Genomic DNA, 23,358 nt, shown 5'->3' with positions numbered 1-23,358 from the left:
GCAAGATCCTTTTTGACCCTCCTCCTAGAGAAATGGAAATAAAAACAAAAATAAACAAATGGGACCTAATGAAGCTTAAAAGCTTTTGCACAGCAAAGAAAACCATAGACAAGATGAAAAGACAATCCTCAGAATGGGAGAAAATATTTGCCAATGAAGCAACTGACAAAGAATTAATCTGCAGAATATACAAGCAGCTCATGCAGCTCAATATCAAAAAAACAAACAACCCAATCCAAAACTGGGTAGAAGACCTAAATAGACATTTCTCCAAAGAAGATATACAGACTGCCAACAAACACGTGAAAGGATGCTCAACATCACTAATCATTAGAGAAATGCAAATCAAAACTACAATGAGGTATCACCTCACACTGGTGAGGATGGGCATCATTAAAAAATCCACAAACAATAAATGCTGGAGAGGGTGTGGAGAAAAGGGAACCCTCTCACCCTGTTGGTGGGAATGTAAATTGATATAGCCATTATGGGGAACAGTATGGAGGTTCCTAAAAAAACTAAAAATAGACCTACCATATGACCCAGAAATCCCACTTCTGGGCATATACCCTGAGAAAACCATAATTCAAAAAGAGTCATGTACCCCAGTGTTCATTGCAGCTCTGTTTACAATAGCCAGGACATGGAAGCAAGTTAAGTGTCCATCGACAGATGAATCGATAAAGATATGGCACATATATACAATGGAATATTACTCAGTCATAAAAAGAAATGAAATTGAGTTATTTGTAGTGAGGTGGATGGACCTAGAGTCTGTCATACAGAGTGAAGTAAGTCAGAAAGAGAAAAACAAATACCGTTGGCTAACACATATATATGGAATCTGAAAAAAGAAAAAGTTCTGAAGAACCTAGGGGCAGGACAGGAATAAAGACGCAGACGTAGAGAATGGACTTGAGGATACGGGGCGGGGTAAAGGTAAGCTGGGACGAAGTGAGAGAGTGGCATGAACATATATACACTACCAAATGTAAAATAGATAGCTAGTGGGAAGCAGCCGCAAAGCACAGGGAGATCAGCTCAGTGCTTTGTGACCACCTAGAGGGGTGGGATAGGGAGGGTGGGAGGAAGACACAAGAGGGAGGGGATATGGGGATATAGGTACATGTATAGCTGATTCATTTTGTTATATAGCAGCAACTAACACAACAATGTAAAGCAATTATACTCCAATAAAGGTGTTAGAAAAAAAAGATGCAGGAGGAGACACAGAGGGTCCCTTTGTTGGCATATTTCACATGTAAGTTGACACCATTGGATGTGGTGTAAGTTGACACCTCTTTTGAAAAGAAAATCAATTCATTCCAAGGTATTACCAGAGTGTCACTCCAGAAAGTGAATTTCCATATGAATCATCACCTATGGCTCACTTTTCCCCATGTTTTGACATTTTACACCTTCATTTATCTGCCCATTCACTCACACATGGGTCAAACAACACTGTGGCGGAGAACAAAACAGATGCCATCTGTCCTCAGAGACTTCACACTCTAAACAGAAAGAGAACAAGAAACAAGCAATTACAATGCAATGTGTTCAGGTAAGCACAGGTTTCCTGGGATTCTGAACCGGATTTGGGTGAAGTTTAGTGTGAGACCTGAAGGGTTAACTGGGTGTATGTAGGAGAGTGTCCTTTTTTTTTTTTAGGAAAAACACATAACGTTCAGGGCATCATGTCTGCATATTACACTCAAATAATTCAGGCAGAAAAGCATATAAAGATGGAGATGAAAGAGAGAGAGGGAGGGAGGGAGGGAGAGAAATGTAACTTAATGTTAACAACTGCAGAACTTGGGAGTTCTTTTTACTGTTCTTGCAAAGTGTCTGTAGGGTTAAAATTATTTCAAAATAAAAAACATTTTTCATGAAGAAAATAAGGAGCTACAAGTTCAACAGCATTATCTATGTTTCAATATTACTTCATACTTTTTCAAGCATTCTGCTACCTTATAGGTATATTTCAATGTTACTGCACACTTACCAAGCATGATACTATTCTACCCTGAAGGTAAAATTACATTTCATCTTATTTTCTTTCATCATACATTTGGTCTAGCGCTTCATTTGAAAAAACTTATTAGGAAAAAATACACATTTTAATGTAGGACTAAAACATAAAACTTGCAGAATTAATTTCTGAAAAATTTTTAAGTAAAAAAAAATGTGTTAAGTAAAAAAAAAGAAATGTTACTTCATTGCTTTTTTTTTCCAAGCTGGTATATAAATAGTATAACTCATTATTGTGCTCAATGGAAGTGACAAGTCAATTTTCTCGCTGTTTCTTTCCTGGCTAGGTTTCGTATGTCAAAGCTATTGACATTTGGATGGCAGTGTGTCTCCTTTTCGTGTTTTCAGCACTACTGGAGTATGCAGCTGTCAATTTTGTATCGAGACAACATAAAGAACTTCTGAGATTTCGACGAAAGAGAAAGAATAGGGTAGGCGATTAAATGCATTAAGTTCTCTGGGATACAATTCTCCCTGGAAAGTGAATTTGGGATATTTAATAGGGAGGTACAGAGAGGAAATGGGGACAGGGACTAAATGAAATGATGTCCCTTTGGTTTCGTCCAGCTGAAACTTACATTGTCAAAAATAGCCTCAGGGAGAAAATGGTAACATCGAACTATACACAGCAGATCTGGTGACTTGAGAGTTTTATCAACTTCTTTCTAATGTATGTCCTGGAAGGACACCATTATTTGCTTCCACTAACAAAATCTATCATTTCTTATTTGCAAGGTTGCAGTGTTTCTGATGGTTTTACTTGACATAAGTCAACAAATATAGCTATTAAAGTTGTACCTTTTTTCGAACTAATTCCTTTAATTGTTTCCATCAAATATCACCTATTTATTAATACTATGATGCTGATGTAAAACTCTGTGGTCTCCTTTTTATGTATACTTTTATGTTTTTAAGACATTTCTTCTGAATCCCCACTCGAAACACAATAAGGTGTATTTTTGCCTTGCTATCACTTGATAAGTCAAACCCAGAAGAAATTTTATTTAGAGCATCACTGGGAGACCACATGAAATTGTAGAAGTAATCTCCTAATTGGATTTGTAAGTACAGGATGGCAGTTGTTCACCTCTATTAAGACTTGTAATGTCATCTCTCTCTATATTTACATAATTTCAATTAGCCCCTTTCCTTTTCTGCAAGGGAGAGTCTCTATCAACCAGCATATCTTTGAGTTTACTTTTAATGTGGATGTGCCAGCTGACATTTTGAAAGCAAATGATCTCTTAATCAAGAGAAATATCAAAGTTGTATATTACAGGAGAAATTGTGGCCAGAATCCAAAATACTGTAATATTTAAGTCAAAACATTCTCAACTCTTAAAATTAATAGTCTGGTTTATATGTAGTGTGCATTTTTAAGGATTTAATTTTTTAAGGAATTTCTTATGGTTTCTGAATGACTGACTGTGATTTATATATTTTATAAATTTTTTTAAGAAGCTCTAAGCCATGATCTCCCAGTGCTAAGCCTACTCAGTATTAAACATATTCTAAGGCAGTAACTTATCCAATCATGTCTAATTGACTCCCCAGAATCATCACCTGCTCCAATAAATACCCCAATTCACTGTTGCATGGAAGGAGTTTCAGCATTGCAATACTCTGGGTAACACGGTGGACAGAAGAAACAATGCCAGGGCTTGCATTTGATCAAATTTTTATAAATATTAAAGCACATCATTTATACATTAACATATATTTTCATGGAGAGATTAACTTTTCTTTATCTCCTGTCCCCCCACCTCTCCCAGTCTGCTGGTTTCCTTATACTTTTCTCACTCTGCCCAACCCTACCTCTCTCTCTTTCCTCTTCTCTTTCCCTCCCTTACTGCCCATTTGCTCCTCTGTTTCATATGATACCTGGCACAGGCTGAAGCACTGTAACAGAACAAAGCATTCTGTATCACAGGGTGAAGCTGTTGTCTTTTTTTCCCATTAATGACTGATTAAGACTATTTTTTCCTTCTAACATGAATCAGAAGTAAAGCAACACTTATTTCCCCCTCTAATTTTCGTTCACTTTTTTACATTTATTTTTCATTTCTGTACCTTTTTTCTCCTTCCTACATGTAGGATGTATCAGCCACGTGCTGCAAACACCAGAAATGGGAAGTCATTCACATGTGGTGTCCAAAGGGAGGTCTGAGAGCTCAGACATTTTCTGCACCCATCACACATCCAGCAGTCAGAGTAGCTAATGGATAACATAACAGGCTACAAGTTTAGATACTCAATTCTGATTTCTCCTTAAAAAAAAAAAAAATCCTTACCAAAGCAGCTCTTTATCCAATTTTACCACCTGTAAGTGTATTGGGATAAAAATATTTGACACCCCTTATTCTTTGGCTCACAGAAAGACAGCAAGATTAATGTTTCTAGTGATTGGCACTCTAGAAAAGTATCAAAATGCAAAAATAGTTACACCTGATTATTTTCTAATCACTATTTGAAATATTCAGGGAGCAAATATTGTAATTAACATTTAGTGCAGGAAAAAAAATCCAGTGTTGTTTCTTTTTTTAAGTTCACTTCCTACTTTGGGGGGTGGATACCTTGCATATGTGAAAATCTATTAATTGATACATATGTATGTTAAGATGATCTATGCAATTAAAACCAATTGTGCAATTATATTTAATCATCTATGACTTTAATCATCTATCTCTGGTTTCTCAATCCCTTTTGGTCCACTTTACCTTCCCACAGACAGAAGCTTTTGCATTGGAGAAGTTTTACCGTTTCTCAGACACGGTAAATTCACTTTCTTAACTCTAAGTAGAGGAATGTGGTCATTGGTAAAAATGCAGACAGCACACTGTGCACTCAGGCAGTGTTTGGTGGGGAAACACAGCCCCTTGCACGCTGAAAGCTGAACAACCGCCAACCCCCTTCAGCTAAGGATACTCTCTTTTTCTAACAATTCCCTTTGTCTTCCCTCACTCAATCAAAAGATATTGAGATATTGTCTTTCATCCTATTAACCAAACTGGTCGAAATGATTTTAAAATAGATATTAAACAGAAATATCACATGTATCTTATAATAGTCTCCATAGAAGAAATAATCATATGCCTTGACAAAATTAGTTTCAAAATAAATGGGAAATTTATTTATATAAATAAGTTCTGAAAACAGCCCCTCTTGCCAGAAAATAGAGACCTAAAAATAAGGCAAAAATAAAATGCTTTGTCCGGCCTGTGTATCTTAAGCGTCCTTTCTTAATGTTAAAGCATGTTGAGATTCTTTAGAGTAAATGAATGATTTTGGTTTTGATAGCATCCTCGGAAATGTTTGATTAAAAAGAGGTCACAAGGACACATGTCCAATTATAATGGCTAAATATTTAGAAATGTAATCTACAGTAGAGCGTATCAGTAGCTTGACTTGGAGGTCCATAATATAGCACTCAGTGATTAAATTTTAAACATACCAAAAGCCAAGAATTTAGCTTGGGAAATCATATACGAACAGTCCAGTCTACTAAATTAAAAATTTCTGGGATACAGTGTATTTTAAAATACCTCCCCAGGGACTTCCCTGGAGGTCCGTTCAGTGGTTAAGACTGCGCCTTCCAATGCAGGGGGTGCGGGTTTGATCCCTGGTCAGGGACCTAAGATCCCCCATGCCTCATGGCCAAAAAAAACAAAACATAAGACAGAAGCAATATTGTAACAAATTCAATAAAGACTTTCAAAAAAAAAAAAGCTCCATATCAAAAAAAACAAAACAAAAAAACCTCCCCAGGAGATTCTACTACACACCTTAGTTAAATAATCACTGAACTATTTTTCTTTTCTACTAAAATTGCATAGTTGTTCCCAATATAGCTAGCTACTTCTTCAGTTTTCATCCCTGGTGGAAAAAAAATTCACATGATCCAATTACTTTTACTTGATTATCCTAACGGTAATTTTTAAAAAATTAATTGCCTTGAATTTGCATAATAGCCCATAGTAGCCTCTTTGGGAAAGGTACATATTTAAATTTTCAGTAACTAAACAGTTCATACATATAGTAGCATTAGTATAAAATACATGTATTCAATTAAATATTGCCTTACAAAACAATGCAGAAAGAGCTCTGATGAAAAAAATCAGATTTCTGTCACTAACAGTCAATAAATACTTATTTTTTAAAAAAGAAACAGTATGGTTTTTTACAATATCGTTTAAAATGCAAACACACTCTAAAATACAATAAATGCAAATACATTGATTAGAAATCTGTGCACGCCATTTAGTTTTATAATATTCTAATCATCATGCAAATTTGGGGTTGATCATTTTCACTCTTTGAAAACGATTTTTGTCAACCTAATAGCCTTCTGGGCTGAATGAATTCCTCATTTTTTTTTTTTAAACTATGCACTTTGCTTAGAAACGGTCTGAGCAATGAAAATCTTTAAATCAATATAATGAAAAGGAGGCTCAAGGTGGATGCCACGCCCTTTTTCATGAGTACTGACTTACATGAGTTCTTCTTAGTACTTTAGTTTGGCAAAAGGGGCAGTAAATAAAATCACCCCCTTAGAGAAAGCTTGATCACAACAGAGGGCTGTACACTGATGTACATGGTATTCCAAGGAAAGTTTTAAGTTGGTTCAGCATTGGCTTAGGCATTGCATACAATGTTTTACACCTTACTTTTTCCTCTATGAAGGTACCAGGGAACCTTTTATATGCTGTGAAAGGATGCACATTCACTCTTGTATCCAAATTTCCCCACCCCACACTGTCGTAGCCTGCTGCGTGCTGATCACCCACCGCTGCACCTTGTCATAAATGCTTATCCCCGGGGCTGTGTGTGTGTGGGTGCATGCATGATATGAAAGTATTTTGGTTGGAAGTTGCTCTTCCTGTGTATGATATCATTACTTGAGTCCTGGAGGGTTATAAAGTCTTCAGAATATTTCCGAACATATGTTATTTGTTGAGCAATATGGATGATATGGGATTGCTTTAATGCATTTCATGCAGCTTCTGCACTGCAGTAGAATACTGCAATGGTTTGCTGAGTGAAAACACATACACACCGTGTTCTAGTACCTCTATCTTCCTACTTATTACTGTACATTAATTATTATTTGTGTACACAAATGAAATAAGAATGGACCACTAGTTCTAGATTCAAAAAATAATTACCAAGTTTGTATTTTGTTAGGTGTGATAGTTATCTTTTTTAAATAATTGACTGCATTTTGACTATCAGTACAAAAACTTCCATTTATGTGTGTATTTATATCCTATCTTACTTCAAAAATAACTCAAGGTAACGTTTAAGAATAACAAATAATTGATTTTTCTGCCTTGAACCTTTTGTCAGCTCTACAGTCTTAGGACAAATGCAAATATATATGTGTACTATTTTGGTTGAAGGGATGAGGCTCCATGCTTGGAAGCAACATGGTACCCATATACACTAAATTATTCAATAAAGTTTCCATTTGAGGTCAGTTATGCTATATTCTAGAGTAGAAGATATTCTTTCAGTAGGTAAGTACTTCCTACAAATTTCTTTGATACATACCTGAGAAAAAGTAGGTTCTCAATAATTTCAAAGTAAATTCTATATGAGTGACTCTGATACACAGGGGTTAGAAATTTCATTTTCTCAAGTAAAACAAAAATTGTAAGAATTTAATTATTTCCTGCCAACAAATATTTTGAGTTTATGTTAAACACAACTATTTCTTAGAACTATATCCCCTCTGAAATATCTCTTTAGGGAAATAATATTCAATAAAGTAATATAATCTCTACTTAATTTAGTGACACTTTAGTGACTTCCATCACAAAGTTAACTAAAAAAGATACACTGCTTTTTATATATGCTGTCCACTGTAATATAGTATCTTATTTTGCCCCATAATTATGAGTTGGCAATGAAAGAATCTAGCACATTAAATAGAAATAGATGTACAGATTTTAAAAAATATTTCATTGACTTCTCAGCAATTCCCCAAAATATATGTATTACATTTTCATAATATTTCATCTAAAATATTCATCTTTTTAAGCTTACATTTTACCATTCAATAATCTCCAAACCATTCTGAATCTAAATTCAATATGCCAAGCATAAACTTGGCTAATTCATAATTAATTCATGTCATCTATAAGAAATGCAAGGTTCCCCTGGGATTTCAAGGAATTTTATATTGACAATAGACTTGCAAGTCTAAAGTATTTTTAACCTCATATATAGTTATATTTTTTTAAGCCTTCCATTTTTAAGTGATATAGAAATGTATATAGTTGTCTAAACTGAGGGTTTTATTTTAAGCTGATACTTATTTCAGAAAAATAACTTTTAATTCATTCACATACTTCATCTTACCTTAGAATTTTGTAAGTGATGTTGATTTTTTCTCAACAAAACCAAGCCATTGTTTTGTTTATTAATAATTTTTTCAAAATCTACACACTTTGAAATCATATAAATGGGAATTAATAGCAATTCACTTTTCCTTCCTTTGTCATTTTCCTACTTGACAATGAAAAGTTACAGAAAATTATTTAAACAAAAAAACCTTTGGGATAATTTACTTAGCATCTTGATTGTATAAAGAACATCTCAAAGGTATCCAGTAGGGAAAAAAACATTAGGATGAAAGTAACATATTTAGTGCTGTTGTATCTCACAGCAATTCACATAATTAATCATCACTTATGCTGTTTTATATAATTAATATTTTGTCACCGCTCACTAGCAATCTTCATGCTTTCACCAAGCCTGCAACAAATAATATTTTTTGTTATTGTTATTTTTGAAGACTAAGAGGATAGGAAATTAATTCTTGTTTCATATATATGTTAGTTTATTATGTTTGATGATAAAGATGAAGCAATTCAACTGAATGACTATATTTACCCTTGGGCTTTCTTTCTGTAATAATTCTAGTTATAATATGCATGTTACATGAGTTAGTCTTTGGCATAATTCTCTAATTAAAGTGAAAAGCACTTAGAATGTTTCACAATATGGTATTGTTGCTTAATTAATGAAACATTTTTCTCACTTCCATATTTAGTGAAAACAGGTCCTCCTGTAGAAAGAATTATACACTAACAAAATGGCTTTTTATATTTTTTATTGCCTACCCTTCTAACTTGCTTGAAGCATAAGAGGATTGACTTGTGGGTAAATGAAGCTATTTCTTCAATTTTACTTTTTTAATCAGCCACGTTCTTTGGTTCATTTTAATTCATTCTATTTAATCTTTATTATTGTCTGTATTTTGAGTTGCAAAGTGGCTTAATTTTATGAACGTTGAACACTGGCTAACATATAGTGTCTGAGTCAAAAGTTTTAGATGTTTGTCTAAACCTTGCTTTTGTGGCCTTTAGTCCATTAGAAACCCAAGCTAAAGACCTCACCAGAAAATTGAATTATCTCAAAAAAATATTTGAGTGTTAATTGGAATAAAGAATATCACGCACCTCTGAACATATATAAACACGGGATAATTTTATGACTGAGTTTTACAAAACAGAGAAATTAGTTGAGTCATAAAATAATTTAATGCACCTTCTAGTATAGCAATCTGTTATTAATGATGAGCTAATAGAAAAACTTCATTCATGCTTAAAATTATTATTTTAAGTGTAGCCCTTCAAAAAGATCCCCAAAGTCCAGTCATTTAAAAAAAATTATAAGATCGTTTTGGAGTTCAGGGGTCCTTGCTTCCCTCATCTTCTCTCCGGGGTAGCGACTGGAGTCTGGTCCAGTAGAGCTGAGATCCTGTTGCTTAAGAAATAAGATGACTCCATGTGCCTCATCTCATGGGCTCACCCCAAATACCTGTGCTGTTTCATGGAACATACTAACAACACTAAAGCCTCCTTGATTGCAGGAATTAGATTTGCAAGAATCCCAGCAGTTGTAGAGCAAAGCCCATCCATCACAACAGTAAGACAGTGAGGCAGCCAAGTGATCCTCCTAGTTTTATGCTGTCAGTTAATTTTTAGTGAAAAGTCTACAAGTGTGAGGCCATCTGGGGAGTCAGCAATTGGTAGGCCTATTTTATACAGAACTTTAGTGCTCACTTAGTTTCTGTAGATTTACAATACCTAATGGTAAAATTGTTTAAGCTGTATTTTTCTTTCACATTGTGTATTATGTGACATCTATAATAATACAATTATAACAAACAAAATATTGATAATACGATAGCAACAATTATCGGGGGTTGTATGTATTTTTCTCACCCTAAAAAAATCTGCTATGTAGTGCTATAATCATCTTTCCCTAGAATAAGAAACCAAGAATCTGAGAATTAAATAACTGGAACTATCCAGACCCCTGGCAATAAATGATGAAGCCATGGAATTGCTTAACTACGATAAAAACATTTGCATTTTCAATGTCAATCTTGAGTCAGATTTTAAATTTGGACCATCGAATATATTTGTGTGACTATATAAAATAGTTGAAAACTATTTCCTATAGCACAGACATTTTAAAAAAATAATGCAGATGCCCAATTTATTTTCATTTTTTAGAACAAGAATCCTTCAACATCTTGCTTTCTATTACCTTTGCCAGGAAATAAATATTTGAATGAGACATTTTAATAAGGGAAATATTTTTACTTAAAATTAAAGTTTCTATTTTTTCACCTCCAAAATTAACAGGAAAGCCACTGGCGATACATTTGTTAGTGAAATCATATTCCAGATGCTTTTGAAAAAACAATACTGCACCAAGTCACATTATATAATGTAATTGTCCAAAGTCTATTCCTAAAGTATTCCTAGGTCTGTCATAAATTTAAAAATGAGTAGAGATACAGGTCATATTAATAGCCTTATAGATAGCCTCTCCTAGAAACAGCCTTACTTAAAAACAGGAATTATTAAAAAATAAAATAATACCTCCATACTAACACAGAAGTCACTACAGAGTATATTTTCATAAGCTGCCACTTCAAATTTAAATTAGAAAGTGTTAGAGGTGTTCAAAAAATGTTATATCACCATGGATTCAGGCTAACTAGGAGAGCTGCATTGTGCCTCTTGGAAATTTTTGTTTCCACAAATTGTGCGTTATGATCACCTAGAGAGCTTGGAAATGCAGATTACTGGGACAACCTAAATGTTCATGAGTACAAATCTCCGCAACTGAGATCCAGAAAACTGGATCTCAGCAGTCCCTGCCAGCGATTCTGAGACAGCTGCTGAGTGGACCACAGTGTGAGAAATATTGTCCTCGTCTGGACTGTCATTCTTGCATGTACATAGAATGTGGTCATTTTACACGTTGCCAGCTTTTATGATGGACGAGTGCTGTATGAAGATGATGAAGTTTAAATTGTTCAAAGTGTCATTTTCTATTTAAACACATATCCAGAGTAAAGTGGCTTTGTCAGTATAACTCCATAGCTCTGATTACAGGTTTGAGGAGGCCAACTTACTTGCACGACAGAAATAAACTTTAATCTCATATGTCATTTTCTCAGCTTTACAGTAGGATAAAAAGCAGGAGAGAAAGCAGATAAAGCGTCTTCATCTAAGTGCGAGGCCTTATAGCTTCTCAAGCACACAGGACTCTTAGTTCTCTCACCTACAGAGGGCATGAATGGCTTCCTAGTCTAAAGAAACAGATACAGTATCATAAGTAGCAACGATCCTTTCAGCTAGACAGTGCAAATGCAGTCGTGGACCCAAAACCATCCTATCAGGTAATACAAAAGAAAAACCTGTGAGGTGGGACAGAGTTAAGTCACAGCCTTGCTCTCTATCCCCCGACACTTCCACTACCAGAAACCAGAAACCTCTGTAAAGGTGTTCCCCCTTACTGTCGCTCATACCCACGTGGTCTGTGCACTCATCCAGTGAACCAACCAGCCCTTCATGTCCTGGTCATCCTGTCTTTAGTAATAATGTTTTCATTGCTCCTTCCAATTTCTGTTTAAACCTCAGCTCTGTGAGCTGATGGGATGTGAGATGCCCTTACTATGTTGTGTTCTTCGGCCATTTTATATACTAGCCATTTGTAAGTGTGTTCCTTTCTCCAAAGGGATCTATTCCAGGGGCCCAGACTGGTATAAAAGTGCCTGTTCCAAGCCATTAATAGTATTTTCAGCTATGGCTTCTGTTACAGTGTAAACAAGCCCAATATGGACCATCTATTTCTGCTAAAATCCATTGAATCCTCCAAGAGGCTTGGGCAAAGACCCTAAGCATTCTATCTGCCAGCTGTGTGTTAGCTCTTGTCCTCGGGAGAGTCAACCCAAAGGCAATTTTCAAGCAATTCTTTATCTTGTTAATATTGCAGACAAGCTCTGACCACATCAGTGGCTTCATTGGGCAACAGAGGGACACGTTCTGTCCATTGCTGCATGGCCTGGACACCACCATGACTACATCAAAGACCAATCCAAGACATGTGCCTTGGCGCTGTAGTCCCCTTCTGAGCTGGTAATTAGATGGGGACTACATGACCTAATTAATTCTACCCTGGGATTTCTATAAGGAATTGCATCTCCCACCTTGGAATGTTCCTTTTTTTCAAGAGGAAATTGTTTTTTCGGTTTTTTTTAATATAAAATTTATTTATTTATTTATTTTGGGCTGTGTTGGGTCTTGTTGCTGTGCATGGGCTTTCTCTAGTTGTGGCGACCGGGGGCTACTCTTCGTTGCGGTACACGGGCTTCTCCTTGTGGTGGCATCTCTTGTTATGGAGCACGGGCTCTGGGCACACAGGTTTCAGTAGTTGTGGCATGCAGGCTCAGTAGTTGTGGTTTGCGGGCTCTAGAGCACAGGCTCAGAAGTTGTGGCGCATGGGCATATTTGCTGCACAGCATGTGAGATCTTCCCGGACCAGGGCTTGAACCCGTGTCACTTGCATTGGCAGGTGGATTCTTAACCACTGCACCACCAGGGAAGCCCTCTTGGGATGTTCTTAACTGCCCAATTAAGGGCTCATTTGCCTGACCATAACGCAAGGCCACTGGCCAGGACCCAGGAGTCTCTGAATATCCAGATATAAAGCTATAGCTTTGAGATCAAGAACCGGTTCTTGTGATACTGCCACATTCACTGCTTCTCAAATCAGCCCATTGTGTAGACTTACCTACTCATTCCACTGCAGGTACACTGTGAGTCCTGACCATCCATATGAGAGTTTCCATTGGTGAACGAAGGGACCTGTTTTTCCTCAGTGGGAAGAGAAGCATGAGGTTCATAGCACTCTGGGTAGCTTCCATCATGGGTCCATTGTTGAAAGGATACATTTTCATATGATGTACTTCACCCAAGTTACTCCTCTTAGCTTGTTCCTGAATATATCATTTTCATTTTTATCAGGGAACTTGAATGGAGATGACATTTTGACATCACGCATGACATGGTAGATATCTTAGACGTAAATAGAGTCTGGTACTCTTCAGATTCCTTTAGTCTAGGGACTGTCTCTACCAGAGCCCAAGAGAATGCCAGTAGCTGTCATTCAAATAGGTTAATCTGCTCATGGCATTAGAGCGTTTTCTGGTATAGAATCCTAGCAGCCACCTTAGGGTGCTGTTATTGAGCTTTTCCCAGAAACTCCAGTCTGCATGTTTTAGTAGCAGATACCTCTACAGTTGATGACTTTTAAGGCCTCAGAGAGGCAACTTGGGTTATTGCCTGCCTCAGATGTCTTACAGTTGGCCCTTGTTCCCATTTCAAATTCAGTCTGTCTTGGGACTTCCCGGGCGGTCCAGTGGTTAAGACTTTGCCTTCCAATGCAGGGGGTGTGGGTTCGATCCCTGGTCAGGGAGTTAAGATCCCACATGTCTTGCGACCAAAAAAACCAAAACATAAAACAGAAGCAATGTTGTAACAAATTCAATAAAAACTTTAAAAATGGTCCACATCAAAAAAAAAAAAAAAACCTTAAAAAAAAAAATTCAGCCTGTCTTTCTGTCACTCTGTACACCATGACCAACAGAAACCCAGAACGTATCTGCCAGATTTCAAACAGTGCTGCAAGCTGTTTTCCTCGTAGTGGGGTCCAGGAGAATAGCAGTGTGTCCTTTACTGTTTGTGAATTGTCTCGAGTGGTTTATCCAGGATATTTCCAGAAACTTCACTGACGTTACTGGGCTCTGACTCTTGGCTGCATCTAGTGTGAATCTCAAGCTTTACCTAGTCATGTGTGCTACTACACTTCCCAAACCTTGCCTGACTTTCTCCTCCAAGAGGAAAGTTCTCATTCATCATTAACCAGCTTAGTCTGACAATGATTTGGACCAAACTGCTTCCAACCAGGTTGTGACACATGTTGGAGAAGTCAGGTTTCCTTAAGGGACAAAGAGTAAGGTGACAGTCTACCCCACATGAAGACTCACTGTGTTTGAGGGGGTTTTTTTTTTGTGCGGTACGTGGGCCTCTCACTGTTGTGGCCTCTCCCATTGCGGAGCACAGGCTCCAGACGCGCAGGCTCAGCGGCCATGGCTCACGGGCCCAGCCGCTCTGCGGCATGTGGGATCTTCCCGGACTGGGGCACGAACCCGAGTCCCCTGCATCGGCAGGCGGACCCTTAACCACTGCGCCACCAGGGAAGCCCTGTTTGAGGTTTTTTTAGATTGGGATTGAGAGGAAAGATGTAGCCTAGTGGACCAAAGCATACCAGCCTCCTCTGCCCTGAAACTCCTAGAGAGGTTTTACCACGTCCACCTCGTGGAGGCAGTTGTAGGGACTTCCTTAGTGAACCCACATAGTCAGCAGTCAGCCCGCAAGACCTGCTTATTTTTATCATAGTCCAATCAGGACTATTTCAGAGAAAATTAATGAGGGGCTAGCACCCCTGCTGCCATCACGCCCTTAATCAGAGCTGAGTTTTCTTTACCTCCCTGGAATCTTGTGCTGTTTAATAGTTACTACAGCGGAAGGTTTAGGCAATTCTAAGGGCTCCCATTTTAGTACATCCAATTACAACTGGGCTAAGGAACAGCAGCCCAAGATTAGGCTCACGCCAGAAATGGCAAGGTCCTTCATCCACAGTCACATCCTTCCCAGTTATACATTTAGCCAGAGGTGATACCGCCTAGTGGCTACGTCTTAGTCCCTTCTTTTCCTATCTGCAATTTTCACTACAACCATGATACCTACGAACACAGCGTAACTCTGCCTCCTTCTCTGCTCCACCAGCTTTTTAACATTGCTGTTAACTTCGCCTTCTTGTTTCCCAGCAGTCTTACTTCTCATGGTGCACTGGCTTCCACAATCCCAAAGAGCTGTGTTCACCACCCCTGGCCATTCTCCATTAACCATGGCACACAGCCTGGGACCCCACTCAGAATTGGACAAGGAGACCCTGGCCTTCGTGGGCAGGCTTCTTTGTGTCTTTGCAGATGCAGTCAATTCAGCCACCGCGTCAGCGCCTTTTGTTTGCATTCCCATTGGCACCACTGGATTAACTTCCGAGATGAAAGTGCCAGATTTAACAGGGCTCCTTCAGGGAAGCAGCTGCCGGAACTAGAACAGATTTGCTTCCCCCCCCCCCGACCCCGGCTAGCGACAACGTGCCAGGAAGTCTTTCATAGGAATCCTGTCAGTTTTCGCTCTTTTCACTCTGTGTCTTGAAAGCCACCTAAAGAGAGCTGATAGAGTCTTCTCTGGCCAAGTTCTTTCTTCTGAATGGCCCAGATTTTTTTTTCCTTCAGTGAAACCCAGCATGTCAGCTGCAAGAGTAAACGTGTCCATGAATTGTATATACTCTCCTGCCTTCCCCAAAAGAGAGCCACCTGGGAACCCAGGCCTGGGGGACTCCCCGAATCACCGTGTCTACCAGAGTTTAGCTCAGAGCACATGGTTTGGGGAGGCTCATTTTTTTTGCATTATTATTATTATTATTATTTTTTTAATTACTGTATGGCCAGCCCAGGTTTGCTACATCCCTTAAGAGAGCTGTGTCTTCTTCAGGGCTGTTCCAGTACACAGCAGAAAGACAACAGACGGCTTTCCTTCTCAGCATAGATTCACATCACCCAAGGCTTCACCCACTCCAAAAGCGTCCTTGAATTTACGCCTGCCAGCAATTCCCGAACGGCAACATTGCAGCAAGTTAGGAGTTCGCATTCACATCAAACGTTGTTTTTCAGCTGCAGCATGCAGAAAAATGATCAGCTCTTATGTCAATTAACCTAAAGATCCTGGCAAGTGTGAACCTCCCAGATATCTGCTGGTTCTTCTCAGCAAAGCGGCCCAGCTCCTATTTACTTTGTCCTGTGTGGTGTCTACTAGCCCCGTGAGGCTGTTGAGCCCTAGAAATATGGAGTCTGAATTGAGGGTTGTTATAAATGTAAAGTGCACACTGATTTCAAGGACTTAGTATGCAATAAAGAACACAAAATTTCTCCTTTAATTTCTACTTGAGTCAACGTTTGAATAATATTTAGGACGTAGTGAGTCAAGGAAAATATACTATTAAAATTAATTTTGCCTATTTCTTTTAATTTAAATGTAGTTAATGTAAAGTTTAGATTTAAAATTACACACATAGCTTTCGTTGGTGGTTCCCATTATATTTCCACTGGCCAGGGCTGCACTGTAGTCACTCGTTTCCAGTGTCATTTGCCTGGGGTGGCAGAGGAGTGACATCAAGACGAAGTGCGGTGTCCCTCCAGGTCCCCACTGGACTTGTGCTTTCATCGTGAGCACAGGCTGCAAAGCTGCTTGATGTACGTGCTCTGGTTTCTCTTTCCCCCAAGTGGTTTTAGCTGCACAAAGCTAATCAGTTACTAGGAGACAAAGCCGCTTTCTCCTCAGTTTTATGACCCTGTTACCCTTCGGTTTTATCTCACTCATCATCCATCTGCCAGTTCAACAGGGCATATGTGTGTGTCATCCATATCCCAACAGTATGATTCATCCCCAGTATTTTCTGTGGAGCTTTTGCAACCTCAAACCCAGGGAGGGTCAGGGTCACGTTCTCATCAGAACTCCCTCCCAGAACCTTTGGCTACATTGAGTCTGAAAGGATCTGAAAGCCACGTCTCCTTCCGTCACCACCACTGAGGTTTTAGGTTCAAACTGTCAATCAGACCCTCCAGATTACTTGGTCCTCTAGGAGCATGCGAGGCAGGTGACACGCCAGACACAGCATCTTCATTTCATGGGGAGGTCCAACAGCGACTCAAGAGCTTCTTCCCCCCGCCCCTCCAGGCTTCAGGCCACTGAACTGCTCCCCCAGGGCAGGTGCCACAGTAAAGGGAGAAAACTCCACATTCCTGTTTTCAAGGAAATCATGCTGGAAAAACTAGGTCTTTCTCTGCAGTTCTCAACAGCCAGGCCTGGTGTTACCCCTTTACTCACAGTTTGCTGGAAAGATCCAACTGAGAAAATATAGTTGTTCACTATGTATGTTAAATCTTAAATCTCTGTTTTGAGACAAGTGTGTATGTGGGAGGCTCTCTAAAGGTCTGAAAATATTCAATTCTCCAGAACAGATGGACAGTGGAGGAAGGTGGTTAAAATGTACAAACTTCCAGTTTTAAATAAGTTCTAGGGACATAATGTACAACATGATGACTTGAGTTAGCACTGCTGTAAGATATATCATGTATGATATAGTGGAAAGTTGTGAAGAGAGTAGACCCTAAGAGTTCTCATCACAAGGAGAATTTTTTTCTTTTCTTTTTATTGTATCTATACAAGACAATGGATGTTCACTAAACCTATTATGGTAATCATTTCACAATATGTGTAAGTCAAACCATCATGCTGTATATCTTAAACTCATACGGTGATGTATCGATTATTTCCCCATAAAGATAAAGACAATAAAAAGAAAACAGTTACTTAGCCTTAACATTTCCATGGTGGCTAAAAACATTGGCAGTATAAATGAACATCCCTATTAAAGACCACTAGAAAACCAATTTCCAATTTTTGTAAGACTGCAACAGTTACATGTAATTTGGATCATCAGCTTTTATTTTAGACTTGTTTCCTCAAAATTCAATTGCTTATACATCTTACAGTTGAGATATATTCCAGTAATTATATCTTTCTGTTTTTCAGGTATAATTGCCTTATTTCCTAATTCCCCAAAAAACTGTTTCATACATTATTACATCAACTTTGATTATCCTCTCAGTTTTAGAATCCATTTAAATTTCTATTTTTCGCTTTCATATTTTGTAATATACTGTTCATTAGGCCTGTGCTATCACAGACCTAAAATAATTTTCAAGAGTTTGAGCCAGTTAATTACTTTTAACTCTTATGTTACCATCACAGAGTACTTTCATAAAAATTGAGCTGTAACAACTTTTTAAGATGTCATCTTTTAAACATTGAATTTTAGTAGCAAAAATCCAATTAATTGGCAGTTACCTACAGTTACATTCCAAACAAATGCATTAAATTATTCATTAATGAATTTCATTATAAAGGATTAAATACCATATTTTCCTATCACGAACACATTTCATTTATCATTTGTTAAAATAAATTTATTTATTTTATTTTTGGCTGCGTTGGGTCTTCGTTGCTGTGCGCGGGCTTTTCTCCAGTTGTGGTGAGCAGGGCCACTCTTCGTTGTTGTGCACGGGCTTCTCACTGCGGTGGCTTCTCTTGTCGCAGAGCACGGGCTCTAGGTGCGCGGGCTTCAGTAGTTGCAGCGGGCGGGCCCTAGAACGCAGGCTCAGTAGTTGTGGTGCATGGGCCCAGCTGCTTCACAGCATGTGGGATCTCCCCAGAGCAGGGCTAGAACCCGCGTCCCCTGCATTGGCAGGTGAACTCTCAACCACTACGCCACCAGGGAAGCCCTATCGTGTTTTTATTAAGTATTTTTTTCTTTAAATTTTGTTTTTTTCATATATATACATGGAGAATTCTCTTCAATTTGCAACATTTTAGAGAAAAATAACAATACTTTTAGGACCATGATAAGTTATAATTTTCTTTAACATGAAACTTCTGCCAGATTTCCTTCATAATTTCGACAAAACCAATGTACCTTAAAAGTAATAGTATATGAACTAGAATATCTGGCCATCTGATAGTATGCCAAATGGGTTAGTATAAAACATCAAGTGAGAATAACAATAACCAAGCAGTGTTGTCGATCTAGATTGTATTTCCCAATGAAGTAACATGAAATTGTAGGAAACAGGCATTAAAATGTTTGCCTCCATGAAAAAGAAAAATTCAAACTATGATCATGGTATTTTCCCTTTGACATCATATATGTACACATTTAAACACATGATGTGAAAAAAATCTAGTACATGAACATATATAATATAATATCCAAATAGATTCTTTTCTTGCTCGATTTATTTAGATATTCTAGCAATATGTAGACAATACCAGAATATTTAATTTTTCCATTAAAACATAACACTTGAGTGTTTCATTGAATGAACACTTCTGTATGATGCAGCAGGATAAATCAGTAAAACTTGAATAGGAAAGAAAAGCAACTCACCTTTATATGTTTTACCTTTTCATTATAATAATGTTATCATTTATCATGATAAAGCTTAAGTTATCGTTCTGAAATGCCTGTTATACATGCCCTATTCCATGACTAAAGTGCTTTTTTTTTTTTAACATCTTTATTGGAGTATAATTGCTTTACAATGGTGTGTTAGTTCCTGCTTTATAACAAAGTGAATCAGCTATACAGATACATATGTTCCCATATCTCTTCCTTCTTGCGTCTCCCTCCCTCCCACCCTCCCTATCCCACCCCTCTAGGTGGTCACAAAGCACTGAGCTGATCTCCCTATGCTATGTGGCTGCTTCCCACTAGCTATCTATTTTACGTTTGGTAGTGTATATATATGTCCATGCCACTCTCTCACTTTGTCACAGCTTACCCTTCCCCCTCCCCATATCCTCAAGTCCATTCTCTAGTAGGTCTCTGTCTTTATTCCCGTCTTGCCCCTAGGTTCTTCATGACCTTTTTTTTTTTTTCTTAGATTCCATATATATGTGTTAGCATACAGTATTTGTTTTTCTCTTTTCTGACTTACTTCACTCTGTATGACAGACTCTAGGTCCATCCACCTCACTACAAATAACTCAATTTCATTTCTTTTTATGGCTGAGTAATATTCCATTGTATATATGTGCCACATCTTCTTTATCCATTCATCTGTCGATGGACACTTAGGTTGCTTCTATGTCCTGGCTATTGTAAATAGTGCTGCAATGAACATTTTGGTACATGACTCTTTTTAAATTTTGGTTTTCTCAGGGTTAAAGTGCTTTCTAATGTTTTTCTTATGACAGGATGATGAGGTAAGGGAAAGCCGATTCAGTTTCACAGCCTATGGAATGGGACCGTGTCTGCAAACAAAAGACGGTGTGACTCCAAAGGGCCCAAACCATCCTGTCCAGGTAATGCCAAAGAGCCTGGATGAAATGAGGAAGGTCTTCATTGACCGGGCCAAGAAGATTGACACCGTCTCCCGAGCCTGCTTCCCATTAGCCTTTTTGATTTTTAATATTTTCTACTGGGTTATCTATAAAATTCTTAGGCATGAGGATATTCATCAGCAACAAGATTAAGTCTCTGAGGGTGTGCAAGTGTGCAAACTGTCAACTCAGAAGGAAGGTTTTTTGCCATAGGGCTGTGTGTGTGTGTGTGTGTGTGTGGTGTACAAATGATGACCATTTGTCATATGTGGCATATGGAAAGGTATTATTATGATTTGCTATGCAAAGTCATGAGGCAGTTGAGTACTTTAATGGATACAAAATATATATATTATAGGGATTCTATTTCATATTAATTTAAGATTATCTGTTTTTTCACAGTAAATCGTACAAGTGGAAGTATTGCTGTCAATGTGTATCTAATATATCACATAATAGTACATGTGAAAACTACTTTGGAATTCTTTGATTTTTAATTCAATATTAAATATCACAAAAGTAAAATTTGCACAGAAAACTTTGGAAAAGGAAAAAGGGGAAACGTTGAAGATAAAAAATCAGTAGTTTGAGGCTTTAAAATATTTTCTTACACTGTAGTTACAAGATAGAAAAATAATCAGATAAGTCAGTGGGAAACTCGCTCAATAATGATGGAAGATTGTACATACACATGCTATAGAACCAATTTAGGGAATAAAAAATTTAAATTAGAAGATTAAAATTAAAAACTTTGTTGTTTAGACACTAAATTTAGTTGTTTAAAATACTAAATTTCCCTCTTTGGAAATTTTTTTAATGGCCTAAGCGATCATATTATATACAAAATCTACTTTTCATAACTTTATATCTCTATGGATGAATGTAGGTATACTGAAAACATTATTGTTTTTAAAAAGTGTTATAGCTGTGTATTTTAAATTTTTTAAATAATTTTAATTATTGCCAAACACTGAAAAATTCAAGCCAGCATCTTTGTTTTGTTAGATTTTTAATAGTTGCTTAATTGTCTGTAAGTAATTATGTTTACTGTTTTGATATAATTGAATAAAGTTCAGTAAGACTTTTATATTTTAGCTTAGAATGAGACTTTAAAATTCAATGGAATTATAGTATTTACATTTTGATAAAAATGAATTTACTGAAAACAAATATGGATTTAGAAAGATTTTTTTCATAAGAACAGTTTTCCCATCAAAGTTATATGGGTTCCAACTCCTAGCTCCGAATGTAAAGATGGAAGATTTTAATTCTAAATTATATAAATAAGTCATTCCTACAAAGTGAGGATTGATTATTTTATATTTCTGAATTAATGATTTCAATATATAAGCCATCCACTAGATGTGAATAATTCTAAATAAAATTTTTACTTAAAATTTATCAGCATCCCCATGGAATTATTTCAACTACAATGGGGCATTAACTCATTTCATGCAGTGTAATTAAGTGCAAATATATGATAGAGTTCTAGGTTAAACTGAACCAGACTCTGATTCTTTTCCAGTTTTGCCAGTTTTGCATTATTTTTGTCATTAATGTTGTATTTTTAAAAAGCTCTAGAATGCTTTTTAGAAATGTTTAATTACTGGTCAGATTCACTAGATGGAAACTCGTACCAGATTATTGACAGAGAAAAGTTTAACCATTAAGAAAACGATTAACTCAGATTTAAGAGGGAAAAAAAGCCAGTTCTTGAAATAGATGGTACCAGTTACTGCCTTTTAACCATTATCAAACTAAAAGTAAGAACTGCCATTTAAAGCTAAAATGTCTCAATGTTATTGAACTTTGGTCTATCTAATTGTATTTTTTTAAATAACTTTAAAAAATAATATATGTTTAGCAATTTTTGCTAGTAAAAGACCAAATTACCCTCCTTTATAAGTAATTTAAAACTATTAGGAAAGAAAAATGTTTGGCATTAAATGCAAATGCCACAGCCGAAAGAAGTTATTGCTGTGTACTTTACTTATTTTGAGGACTGTTCACCCCAGAGTTAAACATGTCCTTCTTCATTGAGGATTGTATGAACCAAAACCATGAAAATATATTCTTGTACTCAAGATAGATTAGACCAAGATATGCTGTTGGTGTTCTCTGAGGGTAAGCTAGTTGGTTTGAATTAATGATAAACTACATTGTCTCAATGTGTCTCTGAAATACTTGAATACATTTTTCTGTACTTCACACATCTTATTTTTAAAGTTCTTCATCATTGCTTAAATTAAGTGAATTATGCCAAAAGCAAACACAAATACAATGGACCTATGCTCCCAAAGAAATTCATGGACATCACTTGTTTTCATATTTGAGAATATTAAAAATGTCTCTTTTTAAAGCCTGAAACTTGGAATATAAAAATACTAGCCACACAGCAACTTTTTCAGCAGGGGCGTTGGTATGGTAGAAATCTCCCTATCTCAAAAGGATTACACTTGGCTTAGGTGTATATAGTTGTCTCACTACACTAAGAAAATGCATTGACATTCCACTCATACGGCAACAGTGACATTGCAAATACAGCTGAATTCAAAATGTTTAAAGGAATCTGTCCCCTCTAATGAACTCTCATAGACCCTTTAAAATGGGAAAACGACATTATAATTAACACCCCGAGATGTATTTGCCTAAATAAGCCCTGTGTCAAAACCTAATATTTCAAACTAAACCAGCCAGAAATCTATTAACGATGAGAAAATTAAAATGTGTGCATGTACCCTGAGTACCCACACCTAAGCTGGAATTCTAGTATGGATATTCTGAAGCATTTTGAAATAGTCACATTAGAAAGTTTGTAATTTTTCTACATGCCGTTTACTTCACTTTTTTTTATAATTATGTATCTCAACCATTGACGTCTGTGGTTCCATATGAATTTTTAGGAAACCTTGTACCTTAGTATATATGTGCCATCCTTCTCTTTCTTTCCCAACTATTA

At 37.0% G+C, this 23,358-nt stretch overlaps 1 protein-coding gene across 1 annotated transcript in view; it reads left to right on the top strand.

Moving 5' to 3' along the window:
* The window catches only part of GLRA3 (glycine receptor alpha 3), a 157,210-nt gene extending 134,911 nt beyond the window's left edge, over positions 1 to 22,299 (top strand). Inside the window, exons 8-9 of the mRNA XM_089912733.1 lie at positions 2,316 to 2,459; positions 20,274 to 22,299. Coding sequence (XP_089768859.1) covers positions 2,316 to 2,459; positions 20,274 to 20,552 — 423 coding nt within the window. The 3' untranslated portion in view covers positions 20,553 to 22,299. The remainder of the gene's footprint in view (positions 1 to 2,315; positions 2,460 to 20,273) is intronic.
* Positions 22,300 to 23,358: the final 1,059 nt, after the last annotated feature.

Source organism: Delphinapterus leucas, chromosome 6 (assembly GCF_059928025.1).
Source record: "Delphinapterus leucas isolate spDelLeu-1000000601 "Yukka" chromosome 6, BTC_Dleu_Yukka2, whole genome shotgun sequence".
Classification (NCBI taxonomy): Eukaryota; Metazoa; Chordata; class Mammalia; order Artiodactyla; family Monodontidae; genus Delphinapterus; species Delphinapterus leucas.
The sequence above is the reverse complement of the archived record's forward strand: the minus strand, read 5'-3'. Positions and strand labels throughout refer to the sequence as shown.